This window comes from Hyperolius riggenbachi, chromosome 3 (assembly GCF_040937935.1).
Source record: "Hyperolius riggenbachi isolate aHypRig1 chromosome 3, aHypRig1.pri, whole genome shotgun sequence".
NCBI classification, from domain to species: domain Eukaryota; kingdom Metazoa; phylum Chordata; class Amphibia; order Anura; family Hyperoliidae; genus Hyperolius; species Hyperolius riggenbachi.
The window spans coordinates 483,684,918-483,705,398 of NC_090648.1; the positions used below are offsets into that span (position 1 = coordinate 483,684,918).

Consider the following 20,481-nt stretch of genomic DNA (forward strand, 5'->3'; position numbering starts at 1 on the left):
AGATACCAGGCAGCAGCGAGCAGTTACCAGGCAGCAGCGAGCAGTTACCAGGCAGCAGCGAGCAGTTACCAGGCAGCAGCAAGCAGTTACCAGGCAGCAGCAAGCAGTTACCAGGCAGCAGCAAGCAGTTACCAGGCAGCAGCAAGCAGTTACCAGGCAGCAGCAAGCAGTTACCAGGCAGCAGCAAGCAGTTACCAGGCAGCAGCAAGCAGTTACCAGGCAGCAGCAAGCAGTTACCAGGCAGCAGCAAGCAGTTACCAGGCAGCAGCAAGCAGTTACCAGGCAGCAGCAAGCAGTTACCAGGCAGCAGCAAGCAGTTACCAGGCAGCAGCAAGCAGTTACCAGGCAGCAGCAAGCAGTTACCAGGCAGCAGCAAGCAGTTACCAGGCAGCAGCAAGCAGTTACCAGGCAGCAGCAAGCAGTTACCAGGCAGCAGCAAGCAGTTACCAGGCAGCAGCAAGCAGTTACCAGGCAGCAGCAAGCAGTTACCAGGCAGCAGCAAGCAGTTACCAGGCAGCAGCAAGCAGTTACCAGGCAGCAGCAAGCAGTTACCAGGCAGCAGCAAGCAGTTACCAGGCAGCAGCAAGCAGTTACCAGGCAGCAGCAAGCAGTTACCAGGCAGCAGCAAGCAGTTACCAGGCAGCAGCAAGCAGTTACCAGGCAGCAGCAAGCAGTTACCAGGCAGCAGCAAGCAGTTACCAGGCAGCAGCAAGCAGTTACCAGGCAGCAGCAAGCAGTTACCAGGCAGCAGCAAGCAGTTACCAGGCAGCAGCAAGCAGTTACCAGGCAGCAGCAAGCAGTTACCAGGCAGCAGCAAGCAGTTACCAGGCAGCAGCAAGCAGTTACCAGGCAGCAGCAAGCAGTTACCAGGCAGCAGCAAGCAGTTACCAGGCAGCAGCAAGCAGTTACCAGGCAGCAGCAAGCAGTTACCAGGCAGCAGCAAGCAGTTACCAGGCAGCAGCAAGCAGTTACCAGGCAGCAGCAAGCAGTTACCAGGCAGCAGCAAGCAGTTACCAGGCAGCAGCAAGCAGTTACCAGGCAGCAGCAAGCAGTTACCAGGCAGCAGCAAGCAGTTACCAGGCAGCAGCAAGCAGTTACCAGGCAGCAGCAAGCAGTTACCAGGCAGCAGCAAGCAGTTACCAGGCAGCAGCAAGCAGTTACCAGGCAGCAGCAAGCAGTTACCAGGCAGCAGCAAGCAGTTACCAGGCAGCAGCAAGCAGTTACCAGGCAGCAGCAAGCAGTTACCAGGCAGCAGCAAGCAGTTACCAGGCAGCAGCAAGCAGTTACCAGGCAGCAGCAAGCAGTTACCAGGCAGCAGCAAGCAGTTACCAGGCAGCAGCAAGCAGTTACCAGGCAGCAGCAAGCAGTTACCAGGCAGCAGCAAGCAGTTACCAGGCAGCAGCAAGCAGTTACCAGGCAGCAGCAAGCAGTTACCAGGCAGCAGCAAGCAGTTACCAGGCAGCAGCAAGCAGTTACCAGGCAGCAGCAAGCAGTTACCAGGCAGCAGCAAGCAGTTACCAGGCAGCAGCAAGCAGTTACCAGGCAGCAGCAAGCAGTTACCAGGCAGCAGCAAGCAGTTACCAGGCAGCAGCAAGCAGTTACCAGGCAGCAGCAAGCAGTTACCAGGCAGCAGCAAGCAGTTACCAGGCAGCAGCAAGCAGTTACCAGGCAGCAGCAAGCAGTTACCAGGCAGCAGCAAGCAGTTACCAGGCAGCAGCAAGCAGTTACCAGGCAGCAGCAAGCAGTTACCAGGCAGCAGCAAGCAGTTACCAGGCAGCAGCAAGCAGTTACCAGGCAGCAGCAAGCAGTTACCAGGCAGCAGCAAGCAGTTACCAGGCAGCAGCAAGCAGTTACCAGGCAGCAGCAAGCAGTTACCAGGCAGCAGCAAGCAGTTACCAGGCAGCAGCAAGCAGTTACCAGGCAGCAGCAAGCAGTTACCAGGCAGCAGCAAGCAGTTACCAGGCAGCAGCAAGCAGTTACCAGGCAGCAGCAAGCAGTTACCAGGCAGCAGCAAGCAGTTACCAGGCAGCAGCAAGCAGTTACCAGGCAGCAGCAAGCAGTTACCAGGCAGCAGCAAGCAGTTACCAGGCAGCAGCAAGCAGTTACCAGGCAGCAGCAAGCAGTTACCAGGCAGCAGCAAGCAGTTACCAGGCAGCAGCAAGCAGTTACCAGGCAGCAGCAAGCAGTTACCAGGCAGCAGCAAGCAGTTACCAGGCAGCAGCAAGCAGTTACCAGGCAGCAGCAAGCAGTTACCAGGCAGCAGCAAGCAGTTACCAGGCAGTAGTGAGCAGTTGTAAGAGTTTGAGAGGCATGTTACTGCCTATCAACTGTCCGTGGAAAAGAGGCCTACCCTAGCAAGTCTGGCTTTGCAAATCTGGCCTAATTGGCTATTCATGAGGCAATGCTCATGCAAATATGCATTTGCTTTTGCATGCCAAACTATGCAGGGTCAAAAAACCAATACTGCAAAGCGGCCGCCCTGCTACATGCCAGTGATGAGCGAAAATGCAAAAATTTGTTTCGATAAATTTTTACCGAATTTTCGCCTAATTTCGTTTTGACAGGCAAATTTTCCATCTAATTTTTTCACGTTAATTTTCGCCTAAGGCCAGTCATTTTCGCATTACTTGCGTATGATTGCGGACATTTTCCACATAAGGGCATTAGCGCCCGCATTCAGAGACGTTTCTTGCGCATTATTGCGGGCAATTTTCGGTATAAACGTCCGCATAGATTGAATTTCCATGCGGATTATTGTGGACATTTTTCCGCATAAGGGCATAAGCATCCGCATACAATGAATTTTCGATGCTGGTCGAAAACGCGAATATTTCTGAGGATTTTCGTGAAAATTCGCCAAAAAACGAAAACGGGATTTTCGAGGCGAAAATTCGCAAGCACTATCCAGGAGCGCCACGGGGAGGATTCCCAATGCCCCCCTTTTATACAACCGGGGGGACCACAGGGTCCCAGGCTCTCTCACTGCCTGGGAACCACAGCGACACCCCGGAGGGGGAGGCGCAGGCGACCCCCCCCCCCCCCCCCCCCCCAAGCGTGGCCAGCGTCGGGGAGAGCCGTCCACACCCACCTCCCAATATTAAAAACAGGCACTTACCTTAACGTCCATTGCGTTCTGCTACATGCGCATTAACTTGGGGGCACCACATGAGAAAGGAGTGAAGCATGGGTCACCCCGAGCTTTAGAGCTCAGGGCTGGCTCACATACAGCACTCCAGAGGGGGGGGGGGGGGCTGGGGGGAGGACAGGCGCACTCACTCCAGGGTTCACACCACCGGAGCAAGGCATCCACCACCTGCCTCCAAAGGATACAAACTGCAAAAAATGCTTTCCATGAGAAAATTAATGCGCATGTAGCAGAACGCAATGGACGTTAAGGTAAGTGGCTGTTTTTAATATTGGGAGGTGGGTGCAGACGGCTCTCCCCAGCGCTGGCCACGCTTGGGGGGGGGGGTCGCCTGCGGCACCTAGCCTCCCCCTCTGGGGTGCCGCTGTGGTTCCCGCGGTCCCTCCGGTTGTATAAAAAGGGGGCATTGGTAATCCTCCCTGTGGCGCTCCTGGATAGTGCTAATGTAGCATGTAGCAGTGTTCCTTGCGAATTTTCGCCTAAGTCATTTTCGCATCGAAAATCCTGTTTTCGTTTTTTGGCGAATTTTCACGGAAATCTTCAGAAATATTTGTGTTTTGACCAGCATCGAAAATTCATTGTATGCGGATGCTTATGCCCTTATGCGGAAAAATGTCCACAATAATCCGCATGGAAATATAGACTATGAATGTATTTTGTAGGTACTGATCTTTTGCAGGAACAGATCTTTTGCAGATAATGATCTTTTGAATGTGTACAGCATCTGTGTGTGCAGCATCTTGCAAAGATTTCTATCTAATGGGGAGTTCAGCTCCACAGAATAGACTGTGTAGGTGTGGCTCTGATACTACATGGAAGGGGGTAAAATTGGTCTGTGATCTTTCATTTTCCAAAGACTTATCTGATGTGTGTTCCGACCTTTATTCTTCTTGCTTCAAGGTTGAGGCATGTACTCTATTAGATAGATAGAAGATGCGGCGTATGCTACCACGCGGGACGGCTAGTATATTTATATATATATATATATATAATAGACTAAGTGCCTCAACCTTCAAACAAGAAGAAGAAGTACTTTGCATGAGAAAATGTATGCGTGCTCAAACACCAAGTTTAAGGCCACTTTTCCACGGACTGTTGAGCTGTGTGCTCAGCAAGCAGTTATCCAGGCAGCAGCGACCAGTTATCCAGGCAGCAGCGACCAGTTATCCAGGCAGCAGCGACCAGTTATCCAGGCAGCAGCGACCAGTTATCCAGGCAGCAGCGACCAGTTATCCAGGCAGCAGCGACCAGTTATCCAGGCAGCAGCGACCAGTTATCCAGGCAGCAGCGACCAGTTATCCAGGCAGCAGCGACCAGTTATCCAGGCAGCAGCGACCAGTTATCCAGGCAGCAGCGACCAGTTATCCAGGCAGCAGCGACCAGTTATCCAGGCAGCAGCGACCAGTTATCCAGGCAGCAGCGACCAGTTATCCAGGCAGCAGCGACCAGTTATCCAGGCAGCAGCGACCAGTTATCCAGGCAGCAGCGACCAGTTATCCAGGCAGCAGCGACCAGTTATCCAGGCAGCAGCGACCAGTTATCCAGGCAGCAGCGACCAGTTATCCAGGCAGCAGCGACCAGTTATCCAGGCAGCAACGACCAGTTACCAGGCAGCAACGACCAGTTACCAGGCAGCAACGACCAGTTACCAGGCAGCAACGACCAGTTACCAGGCAGCAACGACCAGTTACCAGGCAGCAATGACCAGTTACCAGGCAGCAGTGAGCAGTTGTGAGAGTTTGAGAGCCATTTCACTGCCTATTCACAGTCCATGGAAAAGAGGCCTTACCCTAGCAAGTCTGACATTGCAAATCTGGCCTAATTGGCTATTCATGAGGCAATGCTCATGCAAATGCATGCACAAACCAATACCACAAAGCAGTCACCCTGCTACATGCTACATTAGCACTATCCGGCTTAGTGCACACCAGAGCGGTTTGGCAGCGTTTTGCGATCCACTTGCGGCTGCGGATACGCTTGGGTAATGTATTTCAATGGGCTGGTGCACACCAGAGCGGGAGGCGTTTTGCTGAAACGCATACTCCCGAGGTGAGGCATTTTTTGGATTGCGGAGGCGTTTCTGCCTCCAATGTAAAGTATAGGAAAAACGCAAACCGCTCTGAAAAACGGCAGTTCAGAGTGGTTTTGCAGGCGTTTTTGTTACAGAAGATGTTCAGTAACAGCTTTACTGTAACAATATGTGAAATCTACTACACCAAAAAACGCTTTACAAAACCGCAAAATGCTAGGTGAAATGCTACAGAAAAATAAGAAAAAGCGTTTTTTAAAATCTGCTAGCATTTTGCGGATCTGCTAGCAGTTTTTGGTGTGCTCTAGGCCTCCAGGAGCGCCACGGGGAGGATTCCCAATGCCCCCTTTTTATACAACTGGGGGGACCGCAGGGTCCCAGGCTCTCTCACTGCCTGGAAACCACAGCAGCACCCCGGAGGGGGAGGCTGGGTGGCGTGGATGACCCCCCCCCCCCCCCCCCAAGTGTGGCCAGCGCCGGGGAGAGCCGTCTGCACCCACCTCCCAATATTAAAAACAGGCACTTGCCTTAACGTTCATTGCGTTCTGCTACATGCGCATTAATTTGGGGGCACCACATGAGAAAGGAGAGAAGCATGGGTCACCCCGAGCTTTAGAGCTCAGGGCTGGCTCACTTTCAGCACTCCAGAGGGGGAGGGGGAGGACAGGCGCACTCACTCCAGGGTTCACACCACCGGAGCAAGCCATCCACCACCTGCCTCCAAAGGATACAAACTGCACAAAATGCTTTCCATGAGAAAATTAATGCGCATGTAGCAGAACCCAATGGACGTTAAGGTAAGTGGCTGTTTTTAATATTAGGAGGTGGGTGCGGACGGCTCTCCCCAGCGCTGCCCACGCTTGGGGGGGGGGGGGCGCCTGCGCCACCCAGCCTCCCACTCCGGGGTGCCGCTGTGGTTCCCAGGCAGCGAGAGAGCACTTTGCAGTATTGGTTTTTTGACCCTGCATAGTTTGGCATGCGAAAGCAAATGCATATTTGCATGAGCATTGCCTCATGAATAGCCAATTAGGCCGGATTTGCAAAGCCAGACTTGCTAGGGTTAAACTTGGTGTTTGAGCACGCATACATTTTCTCATGGAAAGCCTACTTCTTCTTGCTTCAAAGTTGAGGCACGTACTCTATTAGATAGATAGATGCGGCGTATGCTACGACACGGGTTGGCTAGTATATTTATACACCACCATCAGGAAGCGCAGCTTACTTAGAAAAGAGAGGAACATACAAGTGAATACAGGAAACCACAGTACTCTATAGATCACTGCAGCACAGTACAGACAGTGACATCTTGTGTTTGCTTTACTACACTGCAGTTTAGGTAATTCTGTTGATACGGCCAACCCTTTTCATTTAAAAGTGTACCGAGGCGGTCCAGGAGGGGCAGATGAGAGAAAGGCATGCCATGCAGCAGGGAACATGCCTCTGTGTTCCCCCAGCACTGTGCTATCACCTCCTTAAATTGCCCTTAAAGAGTAACTATCCGGCATAAAATCAAAAATCAATTCTTTATTTTTATCTGGTAAACAAGTAATAAGGATGCTAATCAGGCAACCCAAATGTTAAAATCACTATTACTTTTCTTGTTGATAAATGATCATTCCCCAGTTTACATGACTTATTTGGTACACAAAAGGGCATGCTGGGTTTTCCTTTTGCTTCTCTACTTCCCCTCAGACTTCACTAATGCAGCCTTATTGGCTGAAGCCTCTTTTCCTCCTGTTTTGCCCTCCCACACCTCTGCTCCTCTCTGATTGGCCAAAATTTCTCAGGCTGAAACAATGCACTTTCTATAGTGAAGGGCGGGCAAATAAGGGCAGAGGAGACTAAGGGCGGATATTACGGGCCTGTTCAGACTGCACGCGTTTCCAGCCGCGTTTTGGAAACGCGTGCAGAAGGCAGACACGCACGACATCAGACAGTGCATAGACTGCACTGTGATGTTCACACTGCATGCGTTCCGGACCTGTGCGGTCCGGGAACGCATGCTGCACGCAGATTTTACAAAACCGCGCGGCTGTCCCATTCACTTTTCAGTGATGGGATCAGCCGCGCAACGCACACAAACGCGGATGGCGTGCGTTCGTACGCATGGCCATCCACGTTTTGCAGTCTGAACGGGCCCTACATCAGGACTAGCTTCAAAATAGCCACAGTAAATATGAAAACTGTCTAGACTAGGATTCTCTACTTTTCCTTTATAAAATTCACAGGAATCATAACGTGGACAGCGCCACACATGTGTTATGTAAGTAGAGCAAGTATTTATCTACTTATATATTTGTTTTTTTTTTCCTGAGATAGTATGGCTGACAGCTCCTCTTTAAGCAGCCTGTCGACATCTCTAGGTGGAAAGGGCGTTTTATGAACAAGAAGCACTGCTAAGCGCTCACTGGGGGTGTTCCAGAAATGTTTCCCCAGCTGTGATTGGGCAGCTCGTTCTCTGTATGGCCACTCCCCCGCCTCCCTGCACCCCCCGCTCTGTGACCAGGGGTCACAAAAATGAAACTAAGAGCTTGCTGGACACAGAAGCGGCAGGAATTGCGGCTACCGGATCCGGCCAGCCCCCCGGGCTCAGGCAGTGTGTTTTTATTTAGCAAAATGTGCCGCCTCGGGTTCCCTTTAACAACATATTTTATTACAATGAGAGATGGTCAGTAATATGCAAATGATTTTTTGTCTTTCATGCAAATTGACAGTAATCAGTATGCAGTTTGGAAATGGGCCAATAAGGAAAAAAAAAATGGCAAGAAGTGTAAGAATCTGATTGACCCAAAACGAACGCACTCCAGAAGCCATGGCATCTTACTGAGCATCTAGAATGATAATACTATGGCTGCCAGAAGGGAGGAACTAAGCTGGGAGAATCCCAGCCCCTCCACTACTCGCTTCAGTGCGTTACTGAACTATAAGGGTCAGTTTCCACTAGAGCGGTTTTCGCTCCGAATCCGCAGTTTCCCCGCAGGCAAATCGTGCAGGGAAACTCTGCCATAGAGAACAATGGCACCGCCGGCCGAATCGCTTGCGTTATCGATTCGGCCGGCATTTCCATCCGAATCTTTGTGAATCCCATAGCCGTGCATGGCACGGCTCATGGGATTAGTCAGCGTAACCGCAGACCCGGAAGTGCCGCTGCGCATCGCGCAGATGCGTGCGGCTACAGTGGAAATGGGCCCTTAGGGAAAATGGAAATTTGTAAGGATATAAAAAATTACCAGTCCCAGCATGCACTCCGATTCCTGGATCGCACCACAGCAGCCGAGGAAACCGACCACCATCATGAGTGCTCCGGCACCGATCAGGATGTACACCCCTGCAACGAGAGATAACGTTCACCACTCCTGGCACATACGTTGTTGGTTTGTCAAACCACATAAAGCATATTCAATGACAGATGTGATTTGAATTTTATAATTATGATTGATGCATTTCAAATGCGGGGTAGTTGCTTCATTTCATATGTGGGGTGATTGATGCATTTCATATGTGGGGTAATTGATGCATTTCATAGCGGGGTAATTGATGCATTCCATTTGTAGGGTAATTGCTGCTATGCGTATGTGGGGTGCATATGTAGGGTGTCCTTTAATGTATGAATGTTTCCATAACTAAAACCTCAGTATGCAGTATGAATTTTCATGATGGTACTTTGTGATAAATAAGTGGATTTTGGGTTGCAGTTTGGGCACTCAGTCTCCAAAGGTTCGCCATCTCTACTCACACAGAACCCTCCCTCTACTATTCAGGAGTCAAGACTCTCGTCTCCGAAACATCCCTTTAGGGCTTATGAATTTATACGGATTTTTGTTGTTTATTTGTGCCAAATAAAGAAAGGGCATTTTTCTGTAAAAGGTCCCAGTTTGGGTACTTGCATCAGGAGAGGGTAAACTCTGAATCCTAAGGAGACTCTCTCCCCCCACCCCCCACCCCAATACAGTGATTGGACCACCGAAGTTCCACAGAGCTCCACTGCACTGCACCTGCCCAGCAGCACAGTCCCAACTGGCCTCGGATTTTTCCACCGCAGCTGGAGTGGGTTTGTGCTACTGGGCAGAACTTCCCCAAGTACCCTTGCACAGGGTATGTGTGCTCCTCTGACACATGATTGCTGGGTGCTGCTGTGTACACATTCCTTCACACACACACACACACACACACACACACACACACACACAGTCACACACACACACAGTCACACACACACACAGTCACACACACACACAGTCACACACACAGTCACACACACACAGTCACACACACACACAGTCACACACACACACAGTCACACACACACACAGTCACACACACACACAGTCACACACACACACACAGTCACACACACACACAGTCACACACACACACAGTCACACACACACACACAAAAAGCATACCTCTGGTATGGCAGCAGCAGGGGAGAGGAGGCAGGGCCAGACAGGAAAGCAACGAATAATATATAGGCGGGATGCACACACTTGCAGATCGCCAGCCCGTGTGTCCGAAGTAGCAGAGGGAGAGTGTGAGAAAGATTGTGCAACGTACCATTGACCAGCGCTGCTGCTCCCTAGAGTGTGCTGCCTGAATTACATGATCCAGGTGTGCATGATGGTAATTCATGCAGCAAACTCTAGGGGGCAGCAGCACTGTACACTGGTACAAGAGACTTTTTCACACTCTCTTCCGATGCGGGACCAGAGAGCTGCGAGTGTGTGATCCCACCCCTTTATTATTCCCTGCCCAGTTGGCTGGCCCCACCCCCTCTGTATGTGCTGCTCTGATAAAGAGAGCCGCGACAGCCGGGCGCTCACCAGGATTAGCCGGGCGGAGCACCCGGCTAATAGGGCTTGGGGAGAACACTGTGTAATGCTCAGTGAATTAAAGAGTAACTGAAGCAAGAGAGGTATGAAGGCTGCCATATTTATTTCCTTTTAAGCAATACCAGTTGCCTGGCTAGCCTAATCCTCTACCTCTAATACTGGTAGTCATCGCCCCTGAACAAGCATGCAGTAGATCAGGTGTTTCTGACATTGTCAGATGCGAAAGATTAGCTTCATGCTTGTTTCTGACATTAATTAGACACTACTGCATCCTAATAGCTCAGCAGGGTTGCCAGGCAACTCGTATTGTATAGAAGGAAATAAATATGGCAGCCTCCATATATTTCTCACTTCAGTTGTCCTTTAAAGATATACCGTCCAAAACAGATACAGGACTTACCGGTATAAAACGTCTTGGCTTCTGTGTCGGTTTCAAATATGGGCCTCGTCTGGCCATCGAACCGCAGCCATAGTCCAATGCCGAGGACGGCCGTGCCCGCCAGCTGGAGAGAGAAAACCACATAGACTGTCAGATCCCGTTAGATCATCTTCAGAAATAAATATATCACATGCCTTACCTTATCACATCCCAGGCTAACGAGACTATTACAGTATATTGTCATCATAGCCTCAAGCACCCGCCACGCCTCCTTAGCCACGTCTACATAGTGAGATGGTAAAGAATGCAAATAAGGTCCGCCTTGCATGCAAAACAAATGCAAATTGTATGCAGCTTTGAATTTGACCAATCAGAAACAGGAGGAAGCGGTTTTTGATAGGCCAGATTTCAAGCTTTATGCAATCTGTATGCAAGACATAACTATTTGCATTTCGTTAAAGAGGAACTTCAGAATCAGAATCGCATTTATTTCGCCAAGCACGACTGGGTCGTGCCCGGAATTGGGCTTGGCACATGAGTACAGGGCATGTACATAGAAACATAAGAAACAGCATGGCATAGAGCCTAGTGGCATCACTACATCGAACAAAAACCTATACATATACATAAGAGTTCCTAAACACAAATGGATTCAAACATAAACATACTACTTTTGCTTTCCACATCTGGCAGGTGGGTTACAAGCAGAAAGTCAAGGGTGAGGGGGGGGGGGGGGCTCAGTCAGCGGGGGGAGAGCATGGCAGAGTTTATGGAGTTCAGTGTAGTTACAGCCGAGGGGAAGAAGCTGTTTTTGTGTCTCGTGGTCTTTGGTGCGATGGACCGGTACCTCAGATACCTCCGCCCCAGGGGGAGCTGATTAAAACACTGGTGGCCAGGATGGGAGGGATCCCTGGCAATCTTCAGTGCTCTGGAGCGTAGTCTGGCATTGTAGAGGGAGTCTAGGGCAGGGAATGTGTTCCCGATGATCCTTTCCACTGACCTCATGACCCTCTGTAGTTTGTGTCTGTCGCCTTCGGTGGAGCCAGCGTACCAGACAAGGATGGAAGAGCAGAGGACGGATTTAATGGTTGCGGTATAGAAGTTCGTCAGGAGTTTTTGAGACATGCCGAACTTCTTCAGTTGGCGGAGGAAGTAGAGCCTCTGCTGGGCTTTCCTCTGGGTGGAGACAGTGTTAGCCTTCCACTTCAGGGTGTTGGAGATTGTTGTGCCCAGGAGTCGGACACCGGGCACTTCCTCCACTGTCGTACCTCCAATGTGCAGTGGGGGTGGGGGGGAGGCATGTTTCCTAAAGTCAAAGATAATCTCCACGGTTTTTGCGTTGTTGAGGACCAGCTTGTTCTCCCTGCACCAGTCGCAAATTCTGTCCACTTGCTGGCGGTATGCCTGCTCGTCGTTGTTGGAGATCAGGCCGACTATGGTGGTGTCTGCAAATTTGATTACCTTGACAGAGTTTGCCGAGGATCTGCAATTGTTCGTGTACAGGGAGAACAGGAATGGCGACAAGACGCAGCCTTGTGGGGCCCCCGTGTTGGTGGTCTTTGGTTGCGAGGAGGTGGAGCCCAGCTTAACCACCTGGGATCTGTTTATAAGGAAGTCATTGATCCACAGTTGGAGTGTGGGGTGGACCCCGAGCTCGGCCAGGTTCTCCTGTAGTATATGGGGACTAATGGTGTTGAAAGCCGAGCTGAAGTCGAGAAGGAGGACCCTGGCGTATGAGTTTGGTTTGTCAAGGTGGTTGTTGACGAGCTCCAGACAGATGTTTATGGCGTCGTCGGTCGACCTGTTTGCCCTGTGTGCAAATTGATACGGGTCTAGCTGGGTTTCTGTTTTGTGTTTAAGGAGAGGCAGGACCGCCTTTTCAAAACCCTAAACAAACATACTGCTATTAAGTTACATTAGTTATGTTAATTAAAATAGATAGGTAATATAATCTCTTACTCACCCTGTTTTAAAAGAACAGGCAAACGTTTGATTTCATGATGGCAGCCATTTTTTTGGTTGAAAGGAGGTGACAGGGAGCATGAGACAGTTCCAACTGTCCTGTGTCCTGATCACCCCTCCCAGTTGCTAGGCAACATGAACAACAACATAGGATATCCCATCATGCTTTGCACAGCATCAGGGAAAAAAAGCCCGGGCAGTTTTCTTTTATGGGTGGAGCTTAGCTAAAAATGCAGCTAAAAATGATGCTTTGGTAAGAAAAAAGTTCTGATGCTGTGAATCTGTTAAAGAAACATCAAGCCTTTTCAGTTCTGCTGAGTAGATTTTTAGTCCGGAGGTTCACTTTAAGGTTTTAGAATCTGACAGGAATCTATAGCGCAAAATAATACCGCATCAAAATTAATAATATTGATCGATTTGTCATGCCGAAAAAATTGATTGAAAATCTGTGAGCAGTGTGTGGAGGGATCTTTATCTGATCAGTTTGCTACAACGGGTGGCAATTTGCGCGTGGTGCCACTAGCAGTAAGCTGTCAGCAATTACATTTACGGCCATTTACTATGCAGTTCCCAGCAGCCTCTCTCATTGAAACCCCCTCCCCCACCTAATGCCTAAACCTAACCTCCCAAAACTCAAAACTTCCTCTCTGCTCTAAAAGATAAGTAACAGCATAATAACCTTTAATGAAAAGCATTTCTTTGTTACAGCTGATAAAAATCCTGCAATAAAATCTGCAGTGTGTCTACTTCCTGCTTTCATAGAAGCAGACATAAGGTTACCATCCTGTGTTTACAAATTAGCTGCTCTACCGAGACAGCCAACTGACATTTGACAGCAAATTACAACTTGTGATTAGTCACAGATGAGGGGGAATTCTCTAAATACATACAGGGGGTATTTCTCTATATTTTCCTTCTGTCCCGCGCAAGAGTTCAGGTCCACTTTAAACTCCAGACAGCCACCAAACAAAAGCCCTGTGCACACTGCCAGCTAAACGTTGTCCTCAACAGTCATTGTGCAATAGTTAGGGAGACATTGCAGGGCAAGTGATGTACAGACACACTGCTTGCCTCCAGCTGATCAGCATGTACTGTTCTATAGAGAATGGAGGAGCAATGACGAGGCAGGGGCTGTGCAGGGGGCCAAGTGTAAGCACAAAAGGCTCAGCCATAAGAGCAGGGAACTTTATCCACTTCCTGTCCCGTCCTGCGGGGGCGCTCTACAGTTTGAACTACCTTGTCACAGGAGGAGACAGGAAGTGAAGAGAAGATGGAGGAGGACGCTGAAAGAAGCAAGAGACTGCGGTGACCTGGGGACTCGCGCCGGCAGGCAGGTAATGTATTGCGGGCGGCCAGGGGAGCAGAGGCGGCGAGGCAGCGGCAGCTCCACAGGTTGTGAATAGATTTCATGATGAAATCAATTCAAAATCTGTGTGCCGTGTATGGGCAGCCAATAGATCCCTCTCGGATCAGATTAGATCAGAAAGGGATGTATCTGTTGGTCGATATGATGGCAACCTTAACATTATTTATGGAGTTCAAGGGGGGGGGATGATGACAACAATAAGCAAAACAATCAAGGAAAACAATCAACAGACCGGTAATCGTTACAAAATAAGCAGTTTTCATGTAGGCAAAAAAATAAATAAAATAACGTAGGAAAAAAGCAAACTGTTACAAAAAGGAAACTTTTTGGGAAGATTTTATAACAGGATTTTGTTTAAGTATACGTCCAGTTATATAACAGCTGACTATGGTACAGGATCAGACGCAAATAATTTCTACTTGCATGCGGATATAACACAAATTGTATGCAGCTGGACTTTTAACCAATCAAAATTAGGCCTGGTCAAGGGGATTGAAGAATCCTGCATCGCCGCTGAATTATTTGCAATCTCTGTATACAAACGCATGCAGCTTGAAAAATGGCCCATTCCAATCTTGGCAAGGTAGGATTTGGCTGGACCGCTTGTGTGTGTTCGTGTGTCTGTGTGTGTCGTCGTGTGTTGTGTATGTCTGTGTGTGTTTTACACTATTTAAATTAACGTTTTAGTAAACAAATGCAGATAGACACAAAATCTTGATTGGTCTATTCTTAGGCTGGTTTCACAGTGGGACGTTAAAGTCCCATGTTACAGCAGCCAGTAACGCAGCCTCACAGCACTGTAAAAGCAATGTGCTGTTCACAGTGCACACGTTGCGTTACATAGTAACGCAGCACGTTTAAACAAAGTGCTGCGTGCTGTACGATATACTCGGCTAAGCCACGTTAGACTGTTTGCACATGCTCAGTAATGTTGGAGGAGGAGGGTCTCCCCTCCTCCTCCGACCAGCCACATGGCTAATATTCACTGCACTGTGGTGACTCATGGTGGGACTGTAGTGTTGTCCGGATCATGAGTGAATCGTTCATTTGATCCGGATCTTTTTTGTGAGTCGAATCATCACAATGAAAGATTCGGTTCACAGTGGATGTCTGTCTGGAAGAAACAGGAACATACAGAATGTACAGTGCAGGGAAAGTCCTGTCCTGCTAGTCATTTCACCCAGTCTGCTTCCCTAGTAACATGATTCAAATGATTCGGTTCAAAGATCCGGATCTTTTCAATGATCCGATTCAAATGATCCGAATCCTTAAAAAGATCCGGACTTCTTATCACTAACCTGGAGCAGCTGCTTTGAGAGCCGCATAACGCAGCTCAATCTGACGTCCAACTTCAACACCACCATGCGTTGCGCTACGGGCATGTTATGCGACCATAACGTCCCCTAAAACGCAATGTCTTAGTGTGTAAGTAGCCTTAAAGAGACACTGAAGCGAGACTAAATCTCGCTTCAGCTTTCATATATAGCAGGGGCATGTGTGCCCCTGCTAAAACGCCGCTATCCTGCGGCTGCACGAGGGTCCCTGACCCCCCAACCCACCCCCCGCATACCTTAGTCGCAGATTTGGTCGCGATTTATGTCTTCCTGGAGGCAGGGCTAACGGCTGCAGCCCTGCCTCCAGTCGCGTCTATCAGACGCGCATCGCCGCCTCTCCCCCGCCCCTCTCAATGAAGGAAGACTGAGAGGGGCGGGGGAGAGGCGGAGATTCGCGCTGACAGACGCGCGTGGGGCAGGGCTGCGGCGGTTAGCCCTGCCCCAATGCGGAAGCGCTCCCCCGCATTACGGAGGGGATTTGGGGGACAGGGACCCCCGTTAAGCCGCGGGATAGCGGCGTTTTAGCAGGGGCACACGTGCCCCTGCTATATATGAGGTCTGAAGTGAGATCTATTCTCGCTTCAGACTCTTTAAGCTACATATTTTCCATAAACTGAAATCACCTTGGAATTGAATTGGCATAATGCCAGGTTGCATACAATTTGCATTAATCCCGCATGCAAGCCTGGAATGACTAGAATGTCATTAAACCAAGTCTATTAAAGAGGAACTGTGGTCAAAAGAACAATTTATTTTTTTACTCCCCTCACCCCAACTGACATTTTGAAATTTATCACAGATGGCAACATCTTTACCACTGGCAGGTGTAACACTATGGAATGTTTGTTTATTACTGGTGACCATCCGGTACAATAAAAATGTTCAATTTATTCAACCAAAACGATCAAATGAGAGTTTAAAAGAATCTTTTTTTTTTATCAAGAAAATAGAATCGATTATCCCTTTTTTTCAGTAAAAATCCGATCAGACATGTTGGAAAAATCTTTATATTCGATCTAACGTAATAATCAAACAAAATTATCTTATCGAAAAAAAAAAAAAAAGAATTATACCCTGTATGGGCACCATAGGAGTTCTAAAGAAAGCAGAAAAGATCTCTGGTCTCCCAGAATGCTCTAGGTGGAGAGTTATACACAGCTAAACAGCCTAGGCTAAACATCACTAGGGGGGCGGGACTACAGATTAGTAAACAGTAAAATATAGATATAGGAAGTGTTTGAGGCTGCAAGCAGGAAAATTACCATAAAATTGGGTATCCTAAATAATTTACTTTCTCCTGGTATAACTTTCTCTTTAATAACCGCCCAGGAATGGTTTATTGGACCCCTGGGCGACGCCCGTCTCATTCACGCCTCCGGCGATTTCTGCAGCGAAACCGGTCGGTTACGTATTAGCGGAGGAGAGGACCTGACAGGCAGTTCCAGGGCTGCTAATGAATAAAATCACTGATCTCCACCCAGAGAGGATCCATGCAGCTGACTCATTGTTCTCAGCGCTGAACAAACACCCCTCTGTTCCCTCTGCTCTTACAAGGAAGCCCAGATCACTGTACAAACTGGTTCTACTGACTTTCCTCCAACACGTTCTGGCTGCTCTCTGGGGAACGGCTCTCCTCTGACGCCGCTACAAAAGTACACAACCAGAGTGTTAAAGAGCAACTCCGAACAGCTTCAATACCCGGACGCCAAAACCCAACAGGAAAAGAAACATGTAAATACATCTTGTAATACCCCCATGCTTTCCGTACAGCTGCACGCCACATTGAAGGAGTGAGCAGCATTCTGCAGGCGTTATGCCACACCCCCTCTTTGGAGGAAGAAGATCCGTGCAGTGAGGACGCCCACCTTGAGGCCCCCCTCCTGAAGATCCCAGACAAATACTTCCACTTCTAACCAACTAAAAGCCCAAACAGATTAGCAAACAACAAAACAAAAATCTGGACCTGAACTCTTGCACAGAACAGAAGGAAAACAGAGAAATGCACCCTGTATGTATTTAGAGAGTTTAGCCCAAGCCTCCCCACCTCATCTGTGAGTAGTGTTGGTAGGGAGGCTAGTGTTGGATGTCAACAAGGGGATTCGTTACCGTTAGGTGATTGACAGGGAAAAGGTGCTAAAAACCATCAACAAAAAATGGTTGCAAGCCCAAAATAGAGTGTTAACAATATTATGGCCAATCCTCTGTCGATCCAGCACCCAAAAACAGGCCACACCAAATCCACACGAGCCCCTAACAGGAAAAGTATTGCTAAACTGCCTGACCCATATCCCCTCCATCACCAAAGCAGAGCCTGCCAGGAATGTGGTCACCAGGCTGTCTACATGTGGGTTGGATATGGCTGTGTAAAACTTAAAGCTATAGGCTTGCTATACACCAGCAGTTCTAGATGCTTGCTTGGCTTAACAAAGGCGAAAAGGGATAATTTGCATATTCAGTAGTAGTGCATTGTGGGTAACCACAAATGTTCACTTATCACTGAATTTTTAATTTCCTTCTGTTTTAAGAAGGTAAATTACACCAAGCTTTGCTTTTTTTAGTAGGAGGGCTTTTTGGTTCCTTTTATCCCCCTATACATTTCGAGTGGTTTGGGTCACCCTGAGCTGCTTGGTTACTCACTTGAAAACTTCCTCATTCTAGAGGTCATTTTTTTTTTTTTTTTAACTGCTGACATGACTTTGACCTTTCCTTACTCCTTATTCTCTAGAAACAGACAAACCTTCATGCACTGATGCAAACATATAAAAATAAATGAGTGACTGCACATACACCCAAAAAAAACAAACAAAAAAAAAACGATTTCCCAATCTGCAGATCATCTTTGAAAAGGGGAACTAATGTAATGGCGTGGTTTTGTACTGGTTTTGTACTGGCTCGCACGTATACAGAGGAAGGCTAAGAATCGACTAGGTCTAGAGCGAGGGCATTACTTTTGCATCTTTAAAAGTGCCAGTTCCATGGACATTATTATTAGGGGTCTCCATACGTCCACCAAACCCAGAATCCTCTAGTCTCAGGGAGGTCTACAGGAACTGGACTTCTCCTCAGCATGCGGTCAGTGTAGTCAATCCTTAGAGCACCTGATCTGTATCTTTGTTCTAGATCAGTGGTTCATGGCATGAGAGGCAGGAGACTGGCAGAGCAGCCAGGGAACTGGCATTGTTTAAAAGCAAATATGGAAGCCTCCATACCCCCTCCCTACAGGGGACACTTTACATGAGGTTGGAAAGTGTCTGACACTTTATTTTTAGGGAAATGCAATAATCTAGCACACTCCAGTCCTGTTTCTTTGCTTCTTTGATCTTCTATGAGGTCAGCTGTATTCCCACCTTCTTGGTCTCCTGCCCCATCTGCTACTCCCGACCTTCTCTTGTACCTCTCACCATCCTTGTGACTCCAGCTTTCCTTCTCCTTCCTCCCCGACACCTCTTGTACCACCAATTATCTACATCCTCCCTTGATCTCCTCTCTTGTTCTCATGTAGGTTTTCCACAACTCTTTTCCTCCTCTTGTATCTCCAACTATCTCCCTCATTTGACCCATTTACCTTCTGCCTTCTAGACTCCCCCACCTCTTCACCCCCTTATTTCCTTCACTCTTCTGTTTCCCCTGCTAAGGAGGGTCAATGAGATGCAAACATTTCCAAGTTGATGCAAGAGTAGGCCAAAGGTCTAATCGAAATTCACCTTGGCAAGTTTTGAAGGTTCATTTCCAAGCTGCAAGATCCTGTGTTAACTTGGAATTATTTGCCTCATCAACTATCCCTGCCCGTTGTCCCCATGTCTCCAGCTAGTCTCCTCCATCCTTATTTTATGGTTCAGTGGTATAAAATCCCAGTAGCGACTTAAGTACAGTATTCTCCCCAGGCTCTTTTAGCTGGGTGCTCCACCCGGCTAGTTTTGGTGACCACCCGGCTCCAGGTACCCAAAAATTGCTCTGGCTCCTCGACTTACTCCACAGCACTGCCTTTCACACCAGACATGGATTATACCCATTTTGATGCAATGTCCATAGTTTTCATTTTACGTTTCATATCAAGAAATGCTTTAGTGTGCATTGCGATGTAACATTACTGGGAACATTTAATCGCACAACACAAACCATTTCCCGTCAAGTTAATTAGTACTAGCTCCGCCATTGTGGGTCGTAGTGAGTGCACGAAATCAGGTCTGTGCACATGTTAGCTAGTGGGAAAGAGGTAAGTTTGCAAAAAGGTATTGGTCAACAATGGACCAAGCCTGCAGAAATCTGCATGCTGAAAAAGAAAACTGGTTGCTCTAAAAAAACTTTTTATGGTCCAGATGTTTGACAAGGATGACGGAAGTTTCAAGATGGTGTACCTCAGTCCTGGGACTAGAAAAAACAAGTAAATTATACTTAGCAGGGGTGCAGGCCAGAAGGAAGATAAAGTTCAGGTACAGTCTTACACAAAAAAAAAGAGTAATGTAGACCTAAATTCTCAGAAAGCCAGGTCAGAAGCGAATGCAGCAGGAAGAGGAAACCACAGAGTGCCTGTTGCCATGGAAGCATACAAATCATTGTAGTCATGAACAAACAGTAACACATCAAAAACGCAAATACCAAAGATGAAGAGGACACATGGCCTGTAACTCACTAAAGGAGGATGTGAAGTCTGAGCTCGTCAAGTTCACCATGACGCCTCGGGTGTGAAAACAAAACAAAAGAAAAAAAAAAATCTTTCACACCATTAGATATTTTCACTCAACACCCACCTGATTTCCTCAGTGACTCACTTCCTAAAATGTCCCTTACAGGCAGATTTATAAAATATTTAAAAAGGAAATTTTTGAACTTTTTAGCATGCTTAGAAGTGTCTAATTTTAAAAAGTACACAGGAAAAGTACAAGCTACTGTATATATTCATTGTTTATCTAGACTGGTTCACACAAGGGGATCTGTGGGTTCTATTGAAGGACAGTCAAATCAGTCACTTCGATTTGCTGGAGGGTAACCAATAGGATGGTGCCAAAAGTACACATGTACAATGGCTCAGGTTTCAGTCCGATTTTTTGTCTGCTCAGGTGCCAGGGGTGCAGAAAAGGTTTTAGTGTCCCCAAGCGGCACCTAATTTAAAAAATGGACGTGGCCTCCCCACCAAATGGAGTGGCGCACGGAGCACGATGCCGTGAAAAAATGGGTGTGGCTGTGACATGTGGGCGGAGCAAACAGCATGATGCCATCATGACAATATGGACCAAAAATGTCTGAAGAATCCCGATGGCAAAAAAAAGGGTCATACTCAGTACCAGGAATACATACCTAATAAGTGATTAGTGAAATACAGGTAGTCCCCAGTTAATTATTCTTAACCTGAATCTGTTCTAAAAGGCGGAACACTGCCAGCTCTGTTCCCTGTGTCACCTCATCCACCGGCAAGAGAGCGGTGAAATTCCGTGCT

At 48.1% G+C, this 20,481-nt stretch overlaps 1 protein-coding gene across 1 annotated transcript in view; it reads right to left on the reverse strand.

The window, feature by feature from the left end:
* The window catches only part of CD9 (CD9 molecule), a 93,564-nt gene that overhangs the window by 25,052 nt on the left and 48,031 nt on the right, over positions 1 to 20,481 (reverse strand). The window contains exons 2-3 of the mRNA XM_068273054.1: positions 10,404 to 10,506; positions 8,405 to 8,502 (exon numbers count right to left, since the gene is read on the reverse strand). Coding sequence (XP_068129155.1) covers positions 8,405 to 8,502; positions 10,404 to 10,506 — 201 coding nt within the window. The remainder of the gene's footprint in view (positions 1 to 8,404; positions 8,503 to 10,403; positions 10,507 to 20,481) is intronic.